The following is a 24,406-nucleotide window of genomic DNA, read 5'->3' as shown; positions in this document are numbered from 1 at the left end:
ATGGCAAAAGCACACAATAAAGAACAAAAGGAAAGAATTTGAGGAATTAAACATTTAAATATACCAGAATCTGACAACAAACCAAGGAGGTTTGTTAAACACAAGATTTTACCATAATTTCCAACCTATTTTGAACATGCAAATATTGTTAAAACTACTTTTCTGCAATAATCTATGCAAATTCCTAATGAAGTGGGCATTTTAACAAGTTATATTTTGTAGTCATACAAGTAATTGAATTTTTTAAAATCACCATAAAATTACTAGATGGCAGTGCTTTTCTTCTAGGGGGAAAAAGGTTGTCAAACGTAAGCCGTTCCAGAGGACCGTTCAACAAATGAGGCGCAATTGCTGGTCAGCATTTGCAATGGAGAAAATGGAGGAACACACCTCGGAAGCCATTTTACTTCCGAGGCACGTTTGAAAACTGGAGCATTCAGTTGTCGGCGTTCGAAAGCTGAAACGTTCGACTTCCGAAGCATTCAACAATCGAGGTTCCATGAGGAAGCACTGCTGAATGTTATACAGTGGTACCTCGACTTACGAACGACTCGACAAATGAATTTTTCTACTTACGAATGGGGGTAATGGCCATGCGCTTACGAATGTCTCGACATCTGAAAAAAAACGCGGCAGTTTTAGATAGGGATTTTTCGACTTACGAATTTTTAGATAGGGTTGCTTTGACTTACAAATTTTCCATTTTCAATGCATTCCTATGGGAAAGCGCGTTTCCAATGGCGTTTTTCGACTTGCGAATTTTTCAACTTACAAAGGTGCCTTCGGAACGGATTAAATCCGTAAGTCGAGGCACCACTGTAACTGAAAACACTGTATACACTAGGACAATCTGCTCCAGAAAGTAGTATTTTACATTTCATTCACCTTAAAAGTTTAAAACGTAAGAGAACAAGTTACTATTTTCTGCTGGAGTAAAAGTAAATGAATCAGTACTTCACAATAACAGCATGCCTACTTGTTATTCCAAAGCTTTAAAATTCAAAGCACCCAGCACACTACCAGTGCTAAATAAATTGTTGTAAAAGCTGTGAATAGGGTGGCATGTTTAATAACAAACTGCAGGCAATGAGATATTTAGATCCTGGAGTTTTCTGGCCAAGGAAAGACATGTAAAGAATTTGCATTTCCTCCCCACCCTCTCAAAAGAAAAAGAATCTAAGTGGGGTTTTTTCCATTCTTGAACAAAGAAGAGAAACCTGTGGTCCTCCAGATATTGCTATGTTACAACTTCCATCATGCCTGACCACTAGCCATGCTAGCTGGGACTATTGGTAATATAGTAATATCTGAAGGGCCACAAGCTCCCCATCCCTGAACTAGAATGTAGAGATCATGGGCAGAACAGGCATTTCCCCCCTTATAAATACAAGGCAGTACAGGCTACTTGCTTATATACGCACCAAGCATGTTTATGTGGTGAGCCTCTTTTACTTATGGTATACAAATCCTTTTACTTGTGACTATCCACGTTTTAAATATCAGCACACTTAAATATTCTGGAGCACAACTCAGCCCACTAAAAATATTTTTTCCAAGTACATATAGTTGCATCAATAATAATTACACTCTAGAGCATGTTATCAGTAGGAGATAATTGGTTTCCTTGGGTATAAGCCAAAAAGCTAAGTGCCTTCAAATCCCCAGGAACAATAACCGGCCTTTTGTTGTTCCATTTGGAAGTTCTCACTTGATAGCTTTTGGGGTTTGCTTTCAATACACTTTAACCATGTCTGCAAAGAGTATTCTTGTACACAACATCAGGTGAAAAGACCAACATTCTAAAACCCTTAACTCAGGAGGCAGTCCTGTGAATTTTAGCAGGATTTTCTCATGAATAAGGGAGTTCGTGTCTTTAGTCTCAAAATTAACCATCAAAATAAAAAGGCTTATAGCAGGAGGAGTGTAATGTGGGAATCACTGAAATACCTTTTCAGCAGATCTAAGCCATGGTCCAGTGACCTGAGTCTAAAATGGTTAGTTGGCGGATAACAACGAATTAAGAAATTTGGAGGGCTCTGGTCTTGCTTTTAAGCGATATCTAAACATCTAAGATGAAGCTGAGGCTAGATATAGCTTCTACTGATGAAAGAAGTTGGCTATACTTAGAAGTGAGAAAGAAAAGATTCTAAACAAAGAGGTTCAAAAATAATTTCAAATAATATTTCATTTTTGCATTTGTAGAATTGTACAGGTTGGAAGGGGCCCTGAGGATCCTTCAGCCCAGGCATGTCCAACAGGTAGATCACTAGACATCTGGGTTAGATAACTGGTAGATCATTGGATCCCCCCAAAGAAGCTGAACAACTGTGGCTCCCCTAAAAAAAAAAAAAGCTCAGAATTTTACCTCTTCCCTGAAAAAACCCAACAACTTTGACCCGAACCCCCCCCATGGGCCTTCTTCCTCCTTCCTAAAAAAAAAAAAGCTCAACAACGTATTTGACCTGAACCCCAAAAAGCGGGTAGATCACTGCCAGTTTTTAACTCTGAGTAGATTGCAGCCTCTTGGGAATTGGCCACCCCTGAACTAGTCCAACCCCCTGCAATGCAGGACTAAGCAGCTGTCCCATACAAGGATCGAACCTGCAACCTTGGCATTATTAGAACACACATGTGCTTCTTTCAAGAATCCAAGATCAGTGAACACAGAGAAAGACTGTGGCTCAGTGGCAGAACATCTGCTTAAGCATGCAGAAGGTCCCAGGTTCAATCCTCAGCATTTCTAGGAAGGGCTGGAACTTAGAATTATAGAGTTGGAAGAAACCACAAGGGCCATCCAGTCCAACCCCCTGCCAAGCAGGAAACACTATCAAAGCAAACACCATCAAACTTGAATCTGTGATGAAAGCTGTTGCTTCAACAAGGATGCCCAGGTTCGATGGTTCCTTAGGATCATCAACATATATGAAGATTTGCTGGTAGGGTAGGTGAGGGTAGCAGCTCTCCTTCCTCCACATCTGAGGAGACCTCAGGTTTCAGGTCTGGGCAGGGCCAAACCCTGACATAAACTTGCACACAGTGCTTAAAGCAACAGCACTTTCACAGAGACAGATCGGCAAGTATTATTATATCATTGCTAACTGAAATCCATACAGAAACAGAAAATAAACCTTTGCAAATACATTTCGCAATCATGTGTCTGTAAATGTGAGTGCTAAGGGGAAAGCCTCTTCATATAGTCAAATCTTGTTTACCTTGGCCCCTTAATATTTTTAGTTTATTCACAAGTTTTTCATAAATAGGACAGAATTTCTTAAATGGGCATAGCTTTTTCATAAATAGGCCAGAATTCATCCCCACTCCCCTTCACATTTACACACACACAATGTATGAAGACCTTTGTGAAGTGACACTTTTTAGAACCTGCTCAGAGGATGCAAAAACATTTGTCTTAGGACGAAGGGAAGAAAATGGGCTGTTGCTATATTTGGTATTTTACTTCCAGTTATCGGTGCTCTGCAGCCAATTTCCACACAACAATGTCAGAAGCCGAGTTTTCACTAACCCAGATAAAGGAAATGCTTCCAGAATCCATCAAACTGACAGCTGGCAACAGGAATGTTCAATGACTTAATAAAGAATGAGGGTGACAGAAATGAAGTCTCACATTGAGCTGGCACCTTCTTGCTGGTTTCAGTTCAGCACATTCCATGGTGCATATTGAGGAGTCCATGAACCACTTTCTTTTTTTTTCTTTTTCCCCCCCAAATAGAAAATAAAATGATTTGCAGAATGCCCACATCCACAGTTTTCATTCCAGTAATTAACACATCTCAGTCACTTATCTGCATGATCCTGTGTGATGGCAAGCCTATTTCTAACCTGATTTAAGAGTTTGACATTTATTTTCTGTTCTGGCTTGTGGCCAAACCTCTGAGGTGTTTCCTCAAAGATGGAAGAGTACACAACTCTTAATGCCTTGCCAGTACAATTTTAGTCATCACAAGTACCTTCATAGGGGACGCAGGTGGCGCTGTGGGTTAAACCACAGAGCCTAGGACTTGCTGGTCAGAAGGTCGGCGGTTCGAATCCCCGCGACGGGGTGAGCTCCCATTGCTCGGTCCCAGCTCCTGCCAACCTAGCAGTTCGAAAGCACTTCAAAGTGCAAGTAGATAAATAGGTACTGCTACAGCGGGAAGGTGAACGGCGTTTCCGTGTGCTGCTCTGGTTCGCCAGAAGCGGCTTTGTCATGCTGGCCACATGACCTGGAAGCTGTACGCCAGCTCCCTTGGCCAATAATGCGAGATGAGCGCCGCAACCCCAGAGTCGGTCACGACTCGACCTAATGGTCAGGGGTCCCTTTACCTTTAGTACCTTCATAATAACATTCCTATATAAGGTCAGTCTGAACTGGTTTTATTTTAAAACCCTCTGTTTATATCTGGTTCCATTTTGGACAAAACCTCAGATGCCAGACTACTCCATCACTTTGAGGGAGCACGAATTTCAAAGGAAGAGGTTTAACCATATTCTGGACACTCACCTCATAGCTGGAGGCATTAGGTATTTAAAACTTTGGGTGGATATTGATTCTGGTCTAAAATATCTTAACTGAGGTGTAATTCTACCAAACAAAATAACTGGCATTTACATGATTTCAGGCCTGTTTCAATGGGCTATGTTTCTGGCCTTCAGTACTAAGTAGACTATATTTATCTTGAATTGAGAATTTACTCTTACGTCAGTTAATGATCTTAAGTGCAGATAATCCTAAGGTCACAATTGAGGAAATGGTTAAGAACTCTTGAACACCATAGGCTTAAAAAAATAATTATCAACATTTCTATATCTACTCAGAAGAAAGTCCCATTGAGTTCAATGGGATTACTACAAAGTAACTGCAATCTAAGTGTGTACTTACCTGCTAGAATGATTGGTAGATACCATATTATAATGGCCAATGACCCTGCATTATCTCAGTTACAACATCAAAAGATTGTATTGTATGAAATCAAATCCTTAAAGGAACATTACTCATTCAGAACCCATATAGCAATACTCCTGAGGTCCTCTGCATCACTTCATCACTTATTGAGCACAGCTCTTTCACTTTTACCACCTGTATCCTGCCTATAAACAAACACTACCTAATTGATCAGCGACCAGCTTCAAGTGATTGAAAACACTTGCTTCATTACAAAAGAAGTTACAGTACATTAACATAGCAGATGACACAACATTGACCTTCTACGAAAAATGTGTCGTTCTTTAGTTTTTAGATCGTTAAACACAATTCTGGCATATGATATAAGTAACAAAGATGTAATTCCATGCACATGTTTTTGAGAACTCAACTCTCACTATATTTTAATGGAAGCAAGGGCCAGACAGGCCCTTGCACAGCACTCAACTTCTGTTTGTTTGAAATGAGTACAAATCTTTAGTCATAATTGTTAGGGAGAAAAGCTTGGAAGTGAGTTAGTGAAATGTGGTTTTTTCCATAGACCTGTCTCTACTTCTGATAACTCAGAACCGTTCAGCTCCATTGCAGGCTTCTAGTGGAGAACTGGCAGAAGTGTTTGAATATTGTAAATGGCTTTTTGGATCTGGTCTAATTTCTGTAACAGTAAAGGAAATATGACCAATGTCATAAGTTTTTCAAGCGAAGGGGATTCTCAGAATTATGACTGTCCCCAAATCCCTTTCAAACTCAATCCTGCCCTGGCAATATAAAGGCCTTGAACAACAACTAGTTTTACTGGAGGAACACTTTAACTATGGGGGTGAAAGGTAAAAGACTATGGCTTCTATCTTATCTCCTCAAAATGCCATTTGCAGTGGGTCACCTTGGATATTGTTAAGAGACGGTTTGCTAAGATCCTTGCAAGAATTTTGCCGGCCGCAGCTAATAGAGAGATGCCTCGATAGTTTCCGAAATCAGTTCTGTCACCTTTTTTTTAATAAAGAGATTGATAATATTGGCATCCCTAAAGTCTGCTGGGATCTCTTCTCTCTCCCAGATTTTTTCGATGCTTGTGAAGTTCTTGTGCAAGTTCAGTTTCACCCACTTTGAAGACTTCTAGTTACAGGTAGGTAGCCGTGTTGGTCTGCCGTCAAAACAAAATAAAAATAAAATAGAAAAATTCCTTCCAGTAGCACCTTAGAGACCAACTAAGTTTGTCATTGGTATGAGCTTTCGTGTGCATGCACACTTCTTCAGATACACTGAAAGAGAAGTCACCAGACCCTTATATATTTGAAGACTTCAGCAGGTATCCCATCAGGTCCGCTGGCTTTGTTTTTCATTTGGTTAATGAGCGACTTGCTGAGCACTAGCCTATTAGTCACCCACAAGTGGGGCATGAAAGAGCATTCGGGACCTTCTGCTGCAAGAACAACCTTCCACCAGCAAGTACCTTGACCTTCAAAGCACTTCAATGACACAGGCCCTATTGAAGTGGCCTAAATAGAAATGCTAGGATGTGCAGTGAATTAAACATGGCAATGGTTTTAAAGTCAAAGCTGGATTTTTTTCCCCAGTGGGAAAGTATCCCCCAAAAGCATAATGTCTGTGGCTTCTTTAGAAGACCTGTTTTCTACATGCTTGCATGATAAGGTCCCTGGCTTGCATGTTTATTTAGAAGCGGAGTCCTCCAACGTCAATGGAATTACTTCTTCGTACATGTGCTTAGAATTGCAACCTTGATTGATCAAAATATATCCTATTAAAAATTACATCTTGTAAGACGTTAAGGCATTCCGAGCTTCATTCGTCCATTCAACTACAAATAGGAACATACCCTAAAATAATAGAACACCTTCTCTTCAGAACTCAAGGAATAAACAACTATCTGACTTTTAGAAGACATCTGAAGGCAGCCCTGTATAGGGAAGATTTTAATGTATGTGATGTTTTATTGTGTTTGATGTTTTAATTTGTTGGAAGCCACAGTCAGGTGGGTGGTATATAAATTTATTATTATTATTATTATTATTATTATTATTATTATTATTATTATTTCATTGTTTTACGAACACAAGAGGAGGAAAGTATACAAAGGCTGAGGAAGGGCATGGCAAAAACCTCTCACAGTTTAACTTTCAAACCCCAAAAGCAATGTTGTGAGGGGAAAAAATTGTGTGTAGTGTGTATATAAAAACAAGAATTGTATGAGGAGAAAACAAATAGGTCAGTAGAAACATCCAAGGATTTAGTCTACATCTTTCTTTTCTTATTAAATTGGGGCTTCTGGCAGGCAGCATAGCATGTGTGTTACTTTCAAAGAGAGCTTGCTGGAACACACAACACAGAACTCATTGCTGGAGGGCCGATAGCTAAACACAACAAGGTTCTTCAGGATTATGGTAACCGAGTGTCATCTGCATTTTTTCGAAGTACAATGGATAGCAGAGGTCATTTCTCAGTGAAAGACGCTATTACTGCTTCGTGGCATTTGTTCCTGTCTCTTTGGATATGCCTTTAAGATGCAACTCTGGCTCCTTTCATTTCAGACATTTTATCTGAAATAGTAGCTGGCGCACTTGCTCTGCTCTATGGCACATTAAGCTTTGTGAGAGGCTCCGAGGCATCCATGCATCTAGAAGTGCTCTGTAGTTAACCATACTGCCGTTTTCAATCAGGGACTCACAAAAACCATTGTTTAACATGTTTAAACAGTATTTGGGTTAGACATTCTAGCACTGGTAAAGTCACGCCATTTCTCTGCTAGATCAAGTACAGTGGTACCTCGGTTTACAAACACAATTGGTTCCGGAAGTCTGTACTTAACCTGAAGCGTACTTAACCTGAAGCGAACTTTCCCATTGAAAGTAATGGAAAGTGGATTAATCTGTTCCAGACGGGTCCGCGGAGTACTCAACCTGAAGCGTACTTAACCCAAGGTATGAGTGTAATTGGTTCCGGAAGTCCGTACTTAACCTGAAGCGAACTTTCCCATTGAAAGTAATGGAAAGTGGATTAATCCATTCCAGACAGGTCTGTGGAGTACTTAAACTGAAAATACTCAAACCAAGGCGTACTTAAATCGAGGTATGACTGTAGTCAAAAAAGTGTTCAAATGTGCCACAAAATTAATCAGGCTTCTGGAATTGCAATTAGGCCCAGGAAGGGGGGGGGAGTATTTAAAAACTGACTGCAGCAAGGTTTTCTAAGCTATAGCTTCAAGGTAAGGCAGGGGGAGCATCAGTACAACCCATGCCAGAATTCAAAGGGTTGGATCACATGCTTTGGAAACAAAGTTCTGCTTCTGCAACAGGACTTCACCTCCTACTCCTCTCCCAGGGTGCCCTCAAAATCAGCTCCAGGGGATCTCCCAACTCCTTGGAACAAACTTTTAGGCTGCGCAGGGGGCTGCAGGGGGGAGAAGGGGCAATTCCACTTTGCAAAAGGAGGTCTGTTGCCCAAATGGAACAGTAGCACCAGAGACATCCCTTCGAATGGCGCCCCAGAGCTGTTAAGTTTAAATAATGTAACAGTGTGCCTAATACGCTGTTTAAAGACAAAAACTCACTACCCAAAACACGTTGTTTTAAGCCACAACTCTGCAAACTGTAGTGGCAAAGTGCTGCAGTGGAGGAACAGGTAAACCTATTATCTTCAATCTAACGTAAATAACTAGGGATAAAGCAAGAACAACAACCTATCTGTTCAAGCAAAACCCACAGCCACCTGTATTGCTGTACGACAGTCTCCAACCTTTTCAAAACCAGAGCTCTCTTTTAACCCAAACAAGCTTTGGAGACTCGTTTCTTAATCTTTTTAACCATGTACAAGTACTGTGGTAGCGCTGCTGTTGCAACCCAGCTTAACTCAGGCTGTGGCCCAGCAGCTGGCCCCAATCTACTGGTTTGAAGACCAATGCTTTGGAACATGTTTAAGAAACAAGGAAACCTCCCCACAAGGTAAGCTGGCCATCTGTAGTCTGACAATACACAGGCTGTTTCACATTTCTGTCAACCCTGCGCAATCATAGGCAAGGCCAAAAATGACCTTGGAGTTGTCTAGACTAGAGGAAAGAAATCTGAGAAGAGATGCTACACATGAACGACATATCTTTCATACACTAGAGAGTATAAAAGAGTAGCTCCATTCGCTAAAGTCAACTAACTGTTTATTTCCCTCTGTACACAGCAAAGGGAGGAAATTAAGAATCACAAGCAGTTGATTCCCTTTTAGCTTCTCTGCCTCCTCATTGTTAAAAGGCTATAATTGCTTCTGAAAAAAATAAAGCAAGGCTAACCGGCAAAATCATAGAAGAGATCAATGGATCAATGCATGAGTGATAAGAAGCCTTTGCTAACACATTCACCTGAAAAACAAGTTTACCGTGAACACCCTTATCACATGCATATAATTTCATGCCTAGCTAGTACGGTAATGGTTCTGTGATACGATCTTTTCTTCTTAACCCTAATCTTCATAGCTGGGAATTAGACACTGCTTTGGCTACTCTCTTCCAGACATGGTATGTGGTTAAATGGCCAAACATTTACCTTCATTTAAAAGGGGGGGGGAGAAAACTAAGATGGCAATCAATTTACCTTGAAGTCCAATTGAACTCAATGGGGCTTGCTTTTGAGTAGGCAAATACAGGATCACACCGAAGATGGAATGTCTATTCTCACAATAGATCTATTATTATTTATTATCCAGTTTATCTATCACCCTTTATCAGAAGATCCCAGGGTGGTGTGGAACATTAGAAACACTTTACAGAACATCAATGATAAAAACATACCGTAATAAAAAGCATACTGACACACAGCCTAATAATTACGTAGCCATCATAATAACAGTCCTTTCCTTTCCCAACACACTTATTTTATAGCCATAGACCCAGGTAAAGAGGAATGTTTTTGCCTAAATACATGATGGCACCATGCAAGCCTCTCTGGGGAGAGCATTCCACAGTTGGGGAGTCACCACAGAAAAGGCCCATTCTCTTGTTGCAGATCTTGTGTATTAAATTCAATTCAAACTCATTCCAAAATTCAGAAAACTGGAAAGGATGATCATATACTTAATTCTTTAAAAAATAAAGAAAGGAAAATAGAGGGAGTGTTTTACCCAGAAAACAGGGAACACCAGAGAAAATGTTTTACGTTGATTAGTTTGCTACAACATATTGTTTATTTGAACACAAAATTATTAATGCCAGACACAGGTATTGCTACTGAAGGCTACAAGGTACATTGATAAGATGTACTGATGTAACTAATACACAGGTATGTAAGGCATTTTACTTTACAATCCAGAAACTGAAAGCTTTTAATAATAATAATGATAATGATAATAAATTTACGGCTCTTGTAGCATGTAATCTGCAAACCACAGCAGTTTTTTATTCCACCTGAAGCTCAATGCATTTTTACTATTTGTTACTATGACAAGTTACAGCAACGTTGTTGTTTTTTTAAAAAAAAGGAAATAAAAAATTGTATAGCTGCCCGACTAATTAATGGAATCTCACAGGTTTTAGCAATTACAAAATGAAACCAAGGAATACATGCCAGCACAAAGCTACAAGAACAATATTGGGCTAGCATAATGGGAAAGATAAAAGGATTTCTTTTTTACAAATCAAACATGGAAAATAAAGCACATTCCAAATGGAAGCAGGCCAGAAAATGGAAAGTTCAGGAATGCGTTTTTATTATGAAGAAGAAAAATGGGTTTCTTTCCCCCACCCCATTTTTTTGCACCAGAGATTCTTTCCACTTAATTCTAGAAATCGAAGACTACCAGAAAGCAAAAAGGAAGCAACATAAAAGGGAAAATTAAGCCCTTTGTATCTCTCTCTCTCTCCACTGCATATAATTTAAGGTACTTTGAAATGAAATTCCATGTGTAGAAAAAAATAGACTCTACAAAAAGAGCAATTTCCCACTACTTCTCTTCTAGCTTTTTTCCCCTAGCATCATTACAACCCTGGAAACTACAATGACTACAAGAATATTTGTAAAGTCTGATTTCTAACATTTGCTCAGTTAATTTTTCAAGTCCTGTTAAAAGTTCAACTTTTTTTGCATGTCCACATGAGCCTTTTCAATTTAGCCCTACCATATCACGGGGATTGCCATTCATGATGTCCACTGTTGCTACATGCTACATTTTTATCCTATACTCATGTGACTAGAATAGGTATTGTGCTAACCAGCTCTTGGTTGGCAGAATGCAATGAAACATTACTTTAGTATCTTTACTTTTGCAGTAAGCAATAAAGAAAATACCCTTCCTCCTATTCCAACTTAATGAGGCTTGGCAGCTTTGAAAGCGGGCTCATTTTTTTTTACCAGATAAGCAATGCTGTTGCAATAGCATTATTGCCAATAATCTTACTGGTTTATCGTTTTTGTAAACCGCTTTGAGGTTTTTCTACAATTAAGCGGTTTATAAATTTTATGAAGTAAATGGATAAATAAAACAAAAAATTGGCTAAACAGCAGCTTGATTCTTTTGAGGGCTGTATCACTTTTTAATACGGAAGGTGTATTACTTAAATGCAGAAAGCCCAAATCTCTAAAGAACCAAGGCATTCTTATAAATTCATTTTTGTATTACCCAAATAGACAAATATTAACTTTATAATAAAGCAGGCCTCAAATCTAACCCCACCTTCTGTATAGATGTTTGATCAGGATGAATGGGGATGGTTGTACTGAGAGCAAGGGGCCGGCCTGCAAGCACCAATGCCAGATATGTTGAAGGATGTCAGGGATGAGAGAAAAAGCTCCCTCTCCTCCTTATAGTAGCCTCTCACTGTGGGTGTACATACAAGCACCCTTCCCACATTAATGTGTGAAAGGGAAACAGGATTGTTTCTGCTGGCCACATACCCGGCAAGCCCATTAGGTACCCCCTCCTGTAGCTGCCACAAATATGGTGTCTGTGAGAAAGAACCATACACATGTATATAGATAAGGCTCTTCCTTTAAACTGGAAAAGCTGACTGGTACAGGGTGGGGAAGCTGTGTGAACGCCTGTCCTTTTCTCACCAGTGCTAAATGTGTGACTGCCCAGGGTGCATGGCTAAGCAGGGATACATCAACAGATGTGGCCAGCGGACAGAATCCACTTCCCATAAACACATACAGTAAACAAATGAGGAAGGGTGCTTGCATGTATACCCAGTGAGAAGATGCTGTATCTCTGACTTTCTTCCTGCCCAAACAGAAGCTAGGTGAGAAACAGCATATGGCCCCCTACAAACATTTCATTCAAGGGCTTAGAGGCAATAAATACCTGTAAAGTAGAACAGGACATTTCTGACACTGCCACACTAAACTGTATTGCTGCAGATTTTAGACAACATAGTCTAGACTCTAGAGTTAGCCAGTACACACCAAAATGAAAAACAATGGGCCTTTATTGCCATATTCAAAAGCATACTGTATATCCTTTTTTCAAACTAAACAGCACGGTAGCAGCAGATAGCTGCCTTTGGACTGTCCACCAACTTCAAATTCTCATGGACTTTGGCTAAGGCCTTGCAATCTCAAAACTAACATCATCACACACATAAGAACTGCTGAAGTGTTCATCAGAGGCCCAGAGCTGAGCAAAGACTTCGCTAGGTCCATGAACATCTTCAAAGTGACACAAACCACCAAAACCCCAAACAACTGGCCTAGAAAGCATAAGAGAATATGCCAGAGTTTAGGGACAATGCTTTTATCTCAACACAATGAAAAAAACAACAGCACAAAGCAAAAAAGATACATGAGTACAATTTGCTACAAATTCTTCAGAAAGTTCCAAACAGGCCTTGGGATGTGTCCTGTTCCCTCCAAGCCCGTTCAAACTCAGCAATGAAAACAACCTTAGTTCGACTTGTACTCTCTAATTCAAAGAAGAAGCTCTACTTTAGTGATTGTTAAACTCTTGCTATATTGAAGACAACTGTGCTGATGTGGTTGATTGCCACACATTGCCACATTAGCTTATAGCCCCTGCATAGGACAGCTGAAAAGGTAAGAAAAGGGATGGGAGGGAGGTTTGTTAGGTATTGATAGAGATGTGAAAATTCCATCTCATTGAGCTGTCAGAGCTGTCTTTTTCATTTCTAACACCTAGCCTACTACTCAACCATTCTTTCCCTTTCTTTATTCCTTGGGTAGCACAGCTGGGTCTGGGGTGAGGAACCTTTGCCCTTCCAGATGTTGTTGGCTACCATAGCTGCCAAGTTATCCCTTTTTTTCAGGGATTTTCCATTATGCTGAATAGGCTTCCTCGCGAGAAAAGGGAAAACTTGGCAGCTATGTTGGCTACAACTGCCTTGATCACACACCACTGGTCATGCTGGCCAAGAATGACTGGAGCTAGAGTCCAGCAATATCAACAGGGCCAAGGTTTTGCATCCCTTCCCTACTGAAATGTGAAATATTTGCATTTCTCAACATATGCAGAAATTTCTTAGTAAATTAAAAGTTTTAATGCTCTGAAACTGATATTAGTACATCAGTACAAGCACAAACCCATCTCTTTGGTCTGCCTTATTTCTCTGAGACTAATACTGTGGCTTTTGTCCTGTACAAAAAAAAATCTACATGACTATGTATTGTCCACATTCTTACCGATATTGGGATGCTTCAAAAGGCGACAGATTCTAGCTTCTCTTTCCAATTTCTGGTGATCTGCAGGAAATAATAATAATAATAATAATAAATAGATTAATAATTTTAAAGGCATAACCATGTCTTTTATTTAGTATGAGAATAAAACATGAACTGATGCAAAGTGAAACATGATCATGGAATGTACATTTGCATATTTGAAATTCCCATAAATACTGTATTCTAACCATCTGCCATGGTGACTTAGAAAGATCTAATTAATTCACAACTTTCTTTAAGAAGAATAAACTTAGCTATTCTGGCAGGGTGCTGTCTCTAAACTCAATTCTAGATTAAGCGTTGATTCGCACTATACATCAAAAGCAGTATTAAACAACTTTAAACAGTCCTGGCTTCCCCCAGGAAGCACCCCCCCCCCAAAAAAAGGATTCATTGGGGAGAAATCATGACTGTTTTAAAAGTGGTATAATAGTGTTTAAATATATAGTGCAGATGGAGCCAAGGCTTAGTATAGTGGACAAGAGCAGGCATAGGCAACCTTGGCTCTCCAGATGTTTTGGAACTACAACTCCCATGATCCCTAGCTAACAGGGCCAGTGGTCAGGGATCCAACTTGTTAAACCAATTTTGCAGGGGGTAAGGGTGGAGTTAGAAATAGTGCATGGTAACTCTCCTGAAATGGAGAGCCTTCTGTCCTCATAGAGGCTCCCTAAGCATTATAAAACACTGGTTTCCCAGGGTTCTAACATTCTTAATTTCCAGGGATCTAAAGCTTTCAGTTTCAGAAGATCTGCCTCTAACTTGTGGAGGGCAATGAGAATAGTGAAGGGAGGGTGGAGCTAGGAAGCTCTTCCCCGCTGCTCCCCGTTGTGTGTTTGTGTCATAGAAATCTAGAACCTTTAGTCTGAATTACTTTGGCACCCACTCACTGCTCCTATCCAAGTTTCTTTCAGTGTTGCTTTGTATACAGCAGAATTTATAGTAACTTTTAATGTGCCTGGACATGCATTACACTTGCAGGGAGGGGAAGAACTTTAGGAGTGACTTATACCAAGTTTCTGTATGACATGATCTGTTTGATGGCCTAGAATTGTTTTGTTAAGAACTTCCATGTTAAAGTACATAAATCCTCTTGAGGTGGGAGGTAAGGGGGGGGGGGGACTTGTAAGTGGCAAGCCACTATGGGTTCCTGAAATCAAGCCAGCTTGGAGTGCAACCAAGCCGAGTATATTATAACTAGCAAAACAAAGGCATCAAAGAGTGCTGCAATTACTTGTGATGGAGCAAATAATTTACAAGTGAATTATTTTCTGAACTTCAGCCTAATTTTTTGCTTGTCTGAGAATAGCTCGTGATTTCCTCTGAGTCATCTGTTATTAAGCAATCATACCGCAACTTCCAAGATTTATTCAGCAGCGCACGGCAAATGGTACTTTAGGTCAAGCTGCCAGAGGTATGGCAAACCAGGAAGTGCAATCAGGTTGGCATTTCTGCCACTTCCACAACTTCTCATGGCCAAGCTAACAGTTAAAAGGAATTCTGTGATTTGTTTCTCCCCGTTTGCACTTTCTTTTAAAGCAAAAGTAGCCTGGACCAGAGGGTGGCCAGACTTCTGGGATCTACTTGCTTTTGTTTTTGTTTATCTAGTCTAGACCCTCAAGTTCCACCAACTAGAGTCAAATGCAAGAGAGTGGCTTGTAGGGCTGGTGTAAAAAAGGGACAGAATGCCTGTGAGGCCCATATCCCAGACCAAATATTTGCTTTCAGTATCAGAATTGGTCTCGCAATCGTTTCACACAAAAATACACTCCCGTTTTCTGCAAATTACAAAAAAGGGGGGAAGTCTTTTTTGTAATTTGCAACTGGAAGCCAAAAATACTTGCAGTTCTATTTCAAATTGCCCAGAGATCTACCAGTGGACTCCAATTTACCATCTGCTCTCCTCTGGTCTAGACAGGGGCCTGAGGGGGAGTCCAGTAGCTGCTCAACTAATATTTATTTCATATTTTTTTCCAGGTTAAAAAGCTCTATTTAGAATTCAACAATAACAAAAAACAAAACAAAAAACAATAACACAAAAAACGACAATAACTACTGCATCACTTCGTTACAACTGACCCGCTTTAACAATGGTTAAACAGTAATACAAAACTTTATTTTTAATTTGTTCAAATTTTCGTATCTAACTTTTATCTCTTTGTCTCTTTCTTAGCAGGTCCTACATACGGTATGTGAGGGTGATCTGGCTGTGACATCTGTCACCCCATTGATCGCCAGGGTTGATTCGGCTGACCTGGCTGGCTAGGCGGATGTCCCCTTCCTCCCTCACCGCTCCATGTTCGACCCTCCCGAAGCTGCGCGCTCGGTGGAAGAGGACAACCATCCCAGATAGAAGGAGTGTACCGTTCTTCGGTCAAGGGTATACAATAGCTGCGCTCCCCTGCTAGAACCTCCAAACAAGCTCAAGGTCCTTAATTATTTTAAGGACCCTTCCTTGCCAGATGGTTTCACCTTATTTATCAGTTTTTCATCAGCAAGGTAGTTTGGCTGGATTTGCACATGTGATCATCAATACTGGGACAGCTTGATCTGCACGGCAAGAGGGTTGTATCAGTTTAATGTCCTTGATTATTTGTCTTGTTGCTTGCTATGCCATCTTGTTCTGCATGTGCAGGATCAAATCCCCACCCCTGATTGCTACTCTCCAGACCAGGGCTTGGGGACTGCCTTCCGCGATGCTGGCCGGCTTCCCATTGGCTGCAGGAAGCTCCTGCATCCAATGGGAAGCTGTGTACGCCTCCTCCACGCTGGAAGGAGTGCCAGAAATAGTGTTTGCGCATGCGTGTGTGCACACGCACTCTAGCCCACCGCAGCGCCTGTGAACTGGCCCAAGCCACAAAAACTTTGCCGACCCCTGCTCCAGACACACAGAACATGCATGACAAGAAGAAAGATCTAGGTTCCTCCTGTAAGTGCCAGCTTGTTTTTTTTAATAGCTTGGGTTTTTTTTAATGTGAGGCGCGTCCAAATTGCATCCCTAGCTTGACCTAGTACCATCCAACAATAGATACATCGTGTTAAGTCTTGTGCTTGTCTGTTTTGTGTCTATGAGCAGTCCCCACCCCCACCCAACACAAGAGCCCTATCAGGCCCAAGGCACATCTACACTAGGATCCTGTTCTCACAGTGGCCAACCAGATGTGTATGGGAAGCCCATGAGGAGGACATGAGTACAACAGCACTCTTCTGTCCAAGTTCCCCAGGAACTGATACGGGAGATGATACAAAGCTACATTGACTAGGAGCCATAGATTGCCTTATCCTTCTTGTCAGTTGTTGCAATCAGGTTATCAAAAGCACTAAACAGAAAGAGTATTATATGGAGTTAAGATGAACAGTACTTTGGTTTATAATCCACCAGACATAAAGTATGCACTAGATCTGAATGTTAAGATTACTGTAAATTGCTCCAATGTATGTATATTTCAAAGCAATGCAAATACTGTACTTAAAAGAGAAAAGTGGTTGGAGAGGATCACACAATAACATTGTCTTTGATCAATGAACTATTTTTTTCCTTGAAAGGTCTGAGACTTCTATGGTATATTGCCTTCATCTTTCATTTTCATTCAGAACAATCTATTCAAGGAGCTGCCACATTATAAGCAGCAGATTTTATTTTAAATGTGTAGTCTAGCATCAAGGATTGCTTCAGGAATTCTCAAGAGCTTGCAGGCATGCAGTAATTTTTTCTACTTTCCTTTTCCCCTTTCAACAATGTGCGCGGGCACAGAGAGGGATTGAGAGATAACAAACAGCTTCTGAAACTGCCCTTGCTTTCAGATGAGGTTTCCCATGGGACATGGAAAGCCAAATTCCCATGGAATTGTTTGTGCAGCTCTTTGGGTCTGGCCAAAACAATTTTTAAAATGTTTATCAAATAATGTGAAAACATTAACAGATGAAACACAGGGGAGGATGCAGAATATCCATAGATGTTTTTGCTCCTCTGCAAAGTTTCTCTAAAAGCTAGCCAACTGTGGGAGGACATCTGTAGCAGAACTGTTAAGATTCAGTGGCTTGCGCAGCACACTCCTTTACTGATTACACTGAACTCTGTACAAGAAATCAATGCCAGCTATAAAAATCAGGGATTTGATTTTCAAGGCTCCAAAGCCCACAATGCAGCAACTGTCACCAAATCCAACTGCCCTAATTTTCTCTTTTGGAGAGGATGATACTTCTGACATTTCACAGTGCAGCCAATTTTAGACTTTGATTATTAGAGAATTCAAAAGCAGCTTGGCTAGTCACACCACAGCCGGCAGTTCTCAAGGCTTTCTGTCCAGAATGCTGGATGCCCCCAATTGCTTCAAGCGGAAAGAACAGAACCCCATCAATCCAACCTTCTACAAGGCCAAGGCTGGAGAACATTGGCTCCTGGATTTTACACAAATAATGCATTTTCTCAAACCAAATGCTTTAGAAAACATCACCTTCTCCTAGGGAAACGTCTGAAATTGTCTTCCTTTATTTATTCCTTACTTGGAGGGGTGGATGAGGTGGGGGTTTTTTTCTGTCGAAAAAGTAAGGCACTGTTCTAACATAATCAGGCACAACTGACATTAATAAAGTGTTTTTCCTCCTCAGCGGAGACCAATCTTCTTAATGTATCCTGTTTTCAAGTACTTGTCAGGTAGCCATTATTGCCAGGACAACTTCCCACAGACACGACAAAGCACAATGGATGCTTGTATCCAATAATCAGATGCCACCACAAGAGCCAAATTTTCTCTAACGGGCCACTGGATGAAAGTAACAACAGCCCCAAAATTAGGGCACACAGCATGCCTCAAGTTATTTTTGTGGATGGACATTGCATCAGAACTTCTATTCAATCAGGCTTTGAAAAAAATAAGACTAAGAAAAGCAAACTCAATTGATCTGAGCTCTGTGATCACTGAATAGATTGGGGAGGGTAGTATCTACTGATTTTAACTGTTTACCTTACAGGCATTAAGAAGTTTTTTGTTTGTTTGTTTTAAAGAAAGAAACTTGATTTGCACTAATCTGCCAAAGGATCCCAATACAGGAATGAACAAAGGACATATTTATCAGCCACTGAGTGCCTTCCAATCTCATTTTTCTATACCTCTATTCAGCCATTATTACTCCATTCTTAACCAGCAGGACCATACTGACTAACACATTAATCTAACAAATTATGGGATGGCAGGCTATACTGAAAGAAGGTGGGTACAAGCAGATACATCACATCCAGTGCTCAAAAGGGCTTAGAAATCATCACTGACAAAGTAGGCCTTTGTCTTTATCCAAATTTAATTACAAGGAAATGGGGCATATGGAGCCATGGCTCAAAGCAAGTCATTCTGCCAGGAATTTAAAACCAGATCTCCCAGGTTAGTATCTGCAAGAAACTATCAAATACTTAGTAGCAAAAGTCCATTGTCAAGAGTTTATAATGAGCAGTAATTAGTATGAGTGCATGCGCTGAGAATCTATAAAGATGTAGAATTCTGCAACAAAAGTTACTCCAGTCAACAGTGTGATGCAATAGCAAAAAAAATTGCTAATGATCTTTTGGGCTGTATCAACAGAAGTACAGTGGTACCTCGGGTTACAGACGCTTCAAGTTACAGACACTTCAGGTTACAGACTCCACTAACCCAGAAATAGTACCTCGAGTTAAGAACTTTGCTTCAGGATGAGAACAGAAATTGCACGGCGGTGGTGTGGCAGCAGCGGGAGGCCCCATTAGCTAAAGTGGTACCTCATCCTGAGATACCACTTTCAGTTTCAGGTTAAGAACCAACCTCCAGAACGAATTAAGTTCTTAACCTGAGGTACCACTGTATAGTGTACAGATCAAGGGAAACAAAATATTTAAAAAATTCCTTCCAGTAGCACCTTAGAGACCAACTAAGTTTGTCATTGGTATGAGCTTTCTTCTTCAGCTCATACCAATGACAAACTTAGTTGGTCTCTAAGATGCTACTGGAATGAATTTTTTTTATTTTGTTTCGACTACGCCAGACCAACACAGCTACCTACCTGTAACTAGATCAAGGGAAGGAACAGTACCACTCTATTCTGTCTTACTCTGACAGCAACTGGAGTACTGTGTCCAGTTCTGGGGCCCACAATTTAAGAAGGATATGGACAAGCTGGAACATATGCAGAAGAGGGTGACCATGATGATCAAAGGTCTGGAAACCAAGCCTTATAAGCAGGGGTCCCCTGACTGACATAACATTCTGGTGGGGGCGGGACTGTTCCCAGTTTAAAAGGAGGGAGCGGCGGTTTTGTCAGTTGAGGGGAGGGAGAGGGTGTAAGTGTGAAGTAAGAGGGTGTAAGTGTGAAGAAAAAAGTTGAGAGGCCAGGATAGTGGGGATCTAGATGAGGTTCAGGAAGGCTCGATGTTAAATGTTTGACAGAGATTGTCTACAACCGAAACGTAGCTTATAAACACATGAAACGTTAAAGAAACAACTATGTTCTAAGGTTAATAAAATTCTTCTCTTTTGTGCCAAGAAGTATTGTCATTATTTTTCCAGCTAGGTATCGGGACTCACAGAAGTGGTAACTCATTAGAGGACAAAACTTACCTCAGGAAAAGAGGCGAAAGTTTGTGTCTTGGAGTAACACTGAGGAGGCTTAGAAAGATAACCTGGGGTGTCAACAAGTTGCCAGCATGGAATGGGCAAACTTTTACTGTAGGGGGAATCAAGCCAAGAGAGACCCTTTACTGGTGGCAGGAGGTTATTCTATCAAACAGCCTAGAGTTTTTTTATATATATACCACGTGAGCTGGAAGGAGAGGCTCTTTACTTATAAACCCACAAGAATAAAGGGGTTTATTTGGAGGCGGCGGGAGAAGAGTGTGGGTGGCTTCACCTCTCGATTCCTGTGTCGCATTTTAGTAATAGAGAGGGGGACATTCGTTGCAACTTCTGACCCAGAAAAGCGACGGAAAAAGCTTGTGCGCACGCGCAAGCGTCATTTCCGGTGTACTTCCGGGCCGGAGCAGGCTTCTGCACATGCGCACAAGCTATTTCCGCCGCTTTCCAGGTCGGGAGTGTGCCAGAAATAGCGTTTGCGCATGCGCCCGCACAGCCGTGCACTCCCGCGCCCGCTCCCCCACCCTCCGGCCCACCACGCAATCAGCGCAGCGGGCATCTGGCCCGAAGCCGGGTAAGTTTGGGGACCCCTGCTTATAAGGATCAGTTGAGGGATCTGGGTATGTTTAGCCAGAGTAAGAGGAGACTGAGAAGATATATGAGAGCCATATTCAAATATCTAAAAGCCTGTCACATGGAGCAAGCTTGTTTTCTCGTTCTGCAGAGGGTAGGTCCAGAACCAATGGCTTCAAGTTACAAGAAAGGAGATTCTGAACTTTCTGGCAGTAAGAGCTGTTCGACAGAGGAACGGACTCCATCGGAAGGTGGTGGGTTCACCTTCCTTTGAGGTTTTTAGGCAGAGGTTGGCTGGCCCCCTGTCATGGATGCTTTAGTTGACATTCCTGCATAGCAGGGGGAGGTCCCTTCTACAATTGTGATTCTGAGATGGCCACTCCATATTCACAAGCTGCAGTGCGCAACAGCCAGGCCACAGGCCACGAGTAAAATAGCAGGGGATTCCATAAACCCTGCCACCTCTCCTGCTGAGCCATTGGTCCAGCCACTTCAGTGCTGCCTTACTCTGACAATGTAGAAGCGATCGAAGTTTTTAATTTCCCAGTCCTATGTGGAAACGGTGGAAACTGAACCCGATACTCAACCACTGAGCTATGGACCTTCCCTTCAGAAGGCAGGGAATGTCACAGCACAGCCCTTGTTGACTCTTTGGGTAGGATTGTTCAATCCCTCCCTCCTTCCCTCCCCGGCATACACCCCTACACCCCTTTCAGCACAGGAATGCAGGAGCAAAGAAACATCTCTATCAGTGTCTGCAGAGTAGAAGAGTCAATAGCAGCCTTTACCGGTAGTTAAATACTAAATGTTCAGGTAACATGAATTCTAATATATGTACAGCTAAGCAAGAAGCAACATTCAAGTCTCCCACTCAGTCCTTCCCCAAACACACAGATCAGGGAACATTATTGCAGGGGCCCAAAGCAGAATGAATGACTTCTGCAGTTCTACTTTCTTGGTTGTTTTATTTATTTGTTTTACTTTTGATGTAACTTATAAAGGAACGGCGATGCTAGTCCATTGTAGCAAAAGCAAAAGGACCATTTTCTTGGTACAAGCAATTCCAACAGTAACAGACATCTTTTCGAGACATATGCACACTGATGAGCAAATATGTGAGTGCTAATGATGCACCTGTCGGCATCATGAACCCAAAATGCCTTCACTACTCTCAAATAAGTGAACTGTCTTTTACCTGCCTTGTCCTTTTGCCTCTGTGACAGTTTCCAGCGCCTGCATATTCACAGTCCAAGGGAGATTCAAATTCCAGTTCACAAAACACTAATGCAATTTCTAAATCCAGAAATATCCGAGCAAAAAATACATTTCTCAGTGACACTGTTTCTAAAAATAACACTTGCACAGATGAAAATGTGAGGTTAAGGTTCCCAATTACTCCCTCCAGCAGATTATTTTTATTAAAAAAGAATCTGTGGTTTTGCTTATGGTGTATCATAGCCAAGGGATTCCTTATTGCTTTTTAACTATGCCTTCATTGACTGGTACTACTGGCTGGAACGTGGCTCATTTCACTTTACAGACCATTCTGCTACTGTAAAAACAAAAACTCTTTAGACAGACGAGATCCCCCAGCAGGCATTTGAATCCCATGACTACTAGCTTATATAGACGTAAAAGGGAAAAGGTTGCGAAGAAAGGCTAGAATCTTCAGGGACATCAGCACGTATATTCTAAAAAAGAGAAATCTTCAGAGGCCATGCATCTTGGCAGGAAAACTCTCTTTCCTGGTCCCAGATGTATGTTGGCTAGCTTTGTGTTTACTAGAAGCACATTTGTAATTACAAATACATTCTAGATTTGACTCCTAGGATCCAAACTATTGTCCAGGACTGAACCTCGGGCTCAAAAGCTGCCCTACCTATAGGACAAAATGTACTCCCTCAACACACAGAGGGTGTTTTTTTTTGGGGGGGGGAATCCTAGAAGATATTATCTAGTACCACAGATTATTATTTTTAAAGGAGTCCCGCCACAGAAGGCAAATGCAAATCTACGGCTACATCAGTGTACTTCTAAAAACGGAAGAATGCCCCACAACTAATATTTGGAAGTTACAAAGGCACAAGACAACAGCAGCTGGAAAACAATCCAAGCTTTGGAGAAAAAAGCCATAGTTTGCTTGACAGAGTGACAAACTTGTGGTTCATTAAACAAATGATGGCTTAACTTTATGTGTGAACCAGGCCAGTATGTTAGATGCTCTGCAACTTATTTGTAATCCAGCTGGAAGAAAAAAGTTTTGTTTGGTGCCCAATCAAACCTTGATTAAGAAAGGGTACTTGGTTCATATATAACATCACGCCACAGTTAAAACAAACCAAGGTTCATAGGCCAAAGGAAAATCATGGCTTCAGACAGTGATTTGCTGGGAGTAAACAAACCATAGTAGAGCTACTAAGCAGTGTTCACACCTAACACTAAGCCATGGATTTTAAAAATCATGGTTTAGAGCTATTACATAATTAGGCCTAAAAATGTATTAAACATTACTTATTTACATTTTAGGATATGATGCTACAAATTAACATTTCAGTAAATGTTTACTATGGTGCTTTATAACAGCAAAATAAAAAGATGTGCATTAAAAGTCATGTGCAGACTTTGTGTTCATTTTTTATTATCTACCATATTACATGCTGCAAGAGGGGTGACTAAGGTGTCCTTGCCAGAGGTGTAAAAATACCTTGTTCTGGCCTTGCTTTTAAAAATCAACTCCAGAAGTCAGCTTAAAATGAAGGGCGCTGTGGACAATCAACTAAATTATTATTGGTCTATGTTGTCATCTTCAAGCACAAAATTATGGAAAATATTTCCTATTAAACAATTTACGTACTAAGATTTACAGTGCAGTAAATGTGGGTGTCTACTCTGAAGTAAATCCCATTGAGTTCAATGGGACTTTCCCCTACTGAAGCATACAGAGGGTATTGCTGTTCCTAACAAACACCACTTAAAATGAATCAGATTTTGCAAGGGTGCTCTGCTTTTTTTATATAGAATCGTCTTGATAGGAGCATTCTGAAACTATTTTGATTACTTAAAATATGGTTTGACCCCCTGGTCATTGTAGAATCAGAGAAACTAGCCCTTTAAATAGGGAGCATAATTCTCTCCCCTCTCCCTGTGTTTTGGCAGAACAATTCCCGTATCTGTATATAATATCCTCAGCTATACTTTGCAAGACGGCTTTACCTGGACCTATGCCAAGGATCTGGGTACCGGCAAGTATTTCTGTTTCCGTGATCTGATTTCCTAGTGGGCAGTCAACAGTGTTAAATCGGCTACAAGGTCTGAACCTTATGTCAATTCATGCAGAAAAGGAAGCCTCGACCAACTGAAACCAGTCCCTCAACTGACAATGGTATCAATGGTACAAAAGTGTACTAACACACATTACCACAGAGACAAAGACCCATGCTGCATCTTGAATTATACAACCTGAACTAAAGTCAAATTAAATTTAATATGTCCTGCCACGTTTGCATGGGACTTTTTCATTCTGATTTTATAGTCAAATTCACAGTGCTCATTTCATCTGTAAGTTTTTAGACCATGTGTGTTATGCATGTGTGGCTTTCTAATGCAATTTTTGAACAATGCAAATAAAACATAGAAACATAAAG

At 40.9% G+C, this 24,406-nt stretch overlaps 1 protein-coding gene across 7 annotated transcripts in view; it reads right to left on the bottom strand.

Annotated features, from left to right (window-relative positions):
- CAMK2D (calcium/calmodulin dependent protein kinase II delta) overlaps positions 1-24,406 on the bottom strand; it is a 145,810-nt gene that overhangs the window by 71,476 nt on the left and 49,928 nt on the right. For all 7 annotated transcript variants that reach the window (XM_088660423.1, XM_035113116.3, XM_088660425.1 and 4 more), the window contains exon 3: positions 13,552-13,611. In XM_088660423.1, the coding sequence (XP_088516549.1) occupies positions 13,552-13,611 (60 nt within the window). The remainder of the gene's footprint in view (positions 1-13,551; positions 13,612-24,406) is intronic.

Source organism: Zootoca vivipara, chromosome Z1 (genome assembly GCF_965207765.1).
Source record: "Zootoca vivipara chromosome Z1, rZooViv2.hap1.1, whole genome shotgun sequence".
NCBI classification, from domain to species: Eukaryota; Metazoa; Chordata; class Lepidosauria; order Squamata; family Lacertidae; genus Zootoca; species Zootoca vivipara.
Note: the sequence above shows the minus strand (reverse complement) of the source record. Positions and strands in the feature narration are given on the sequence as shown.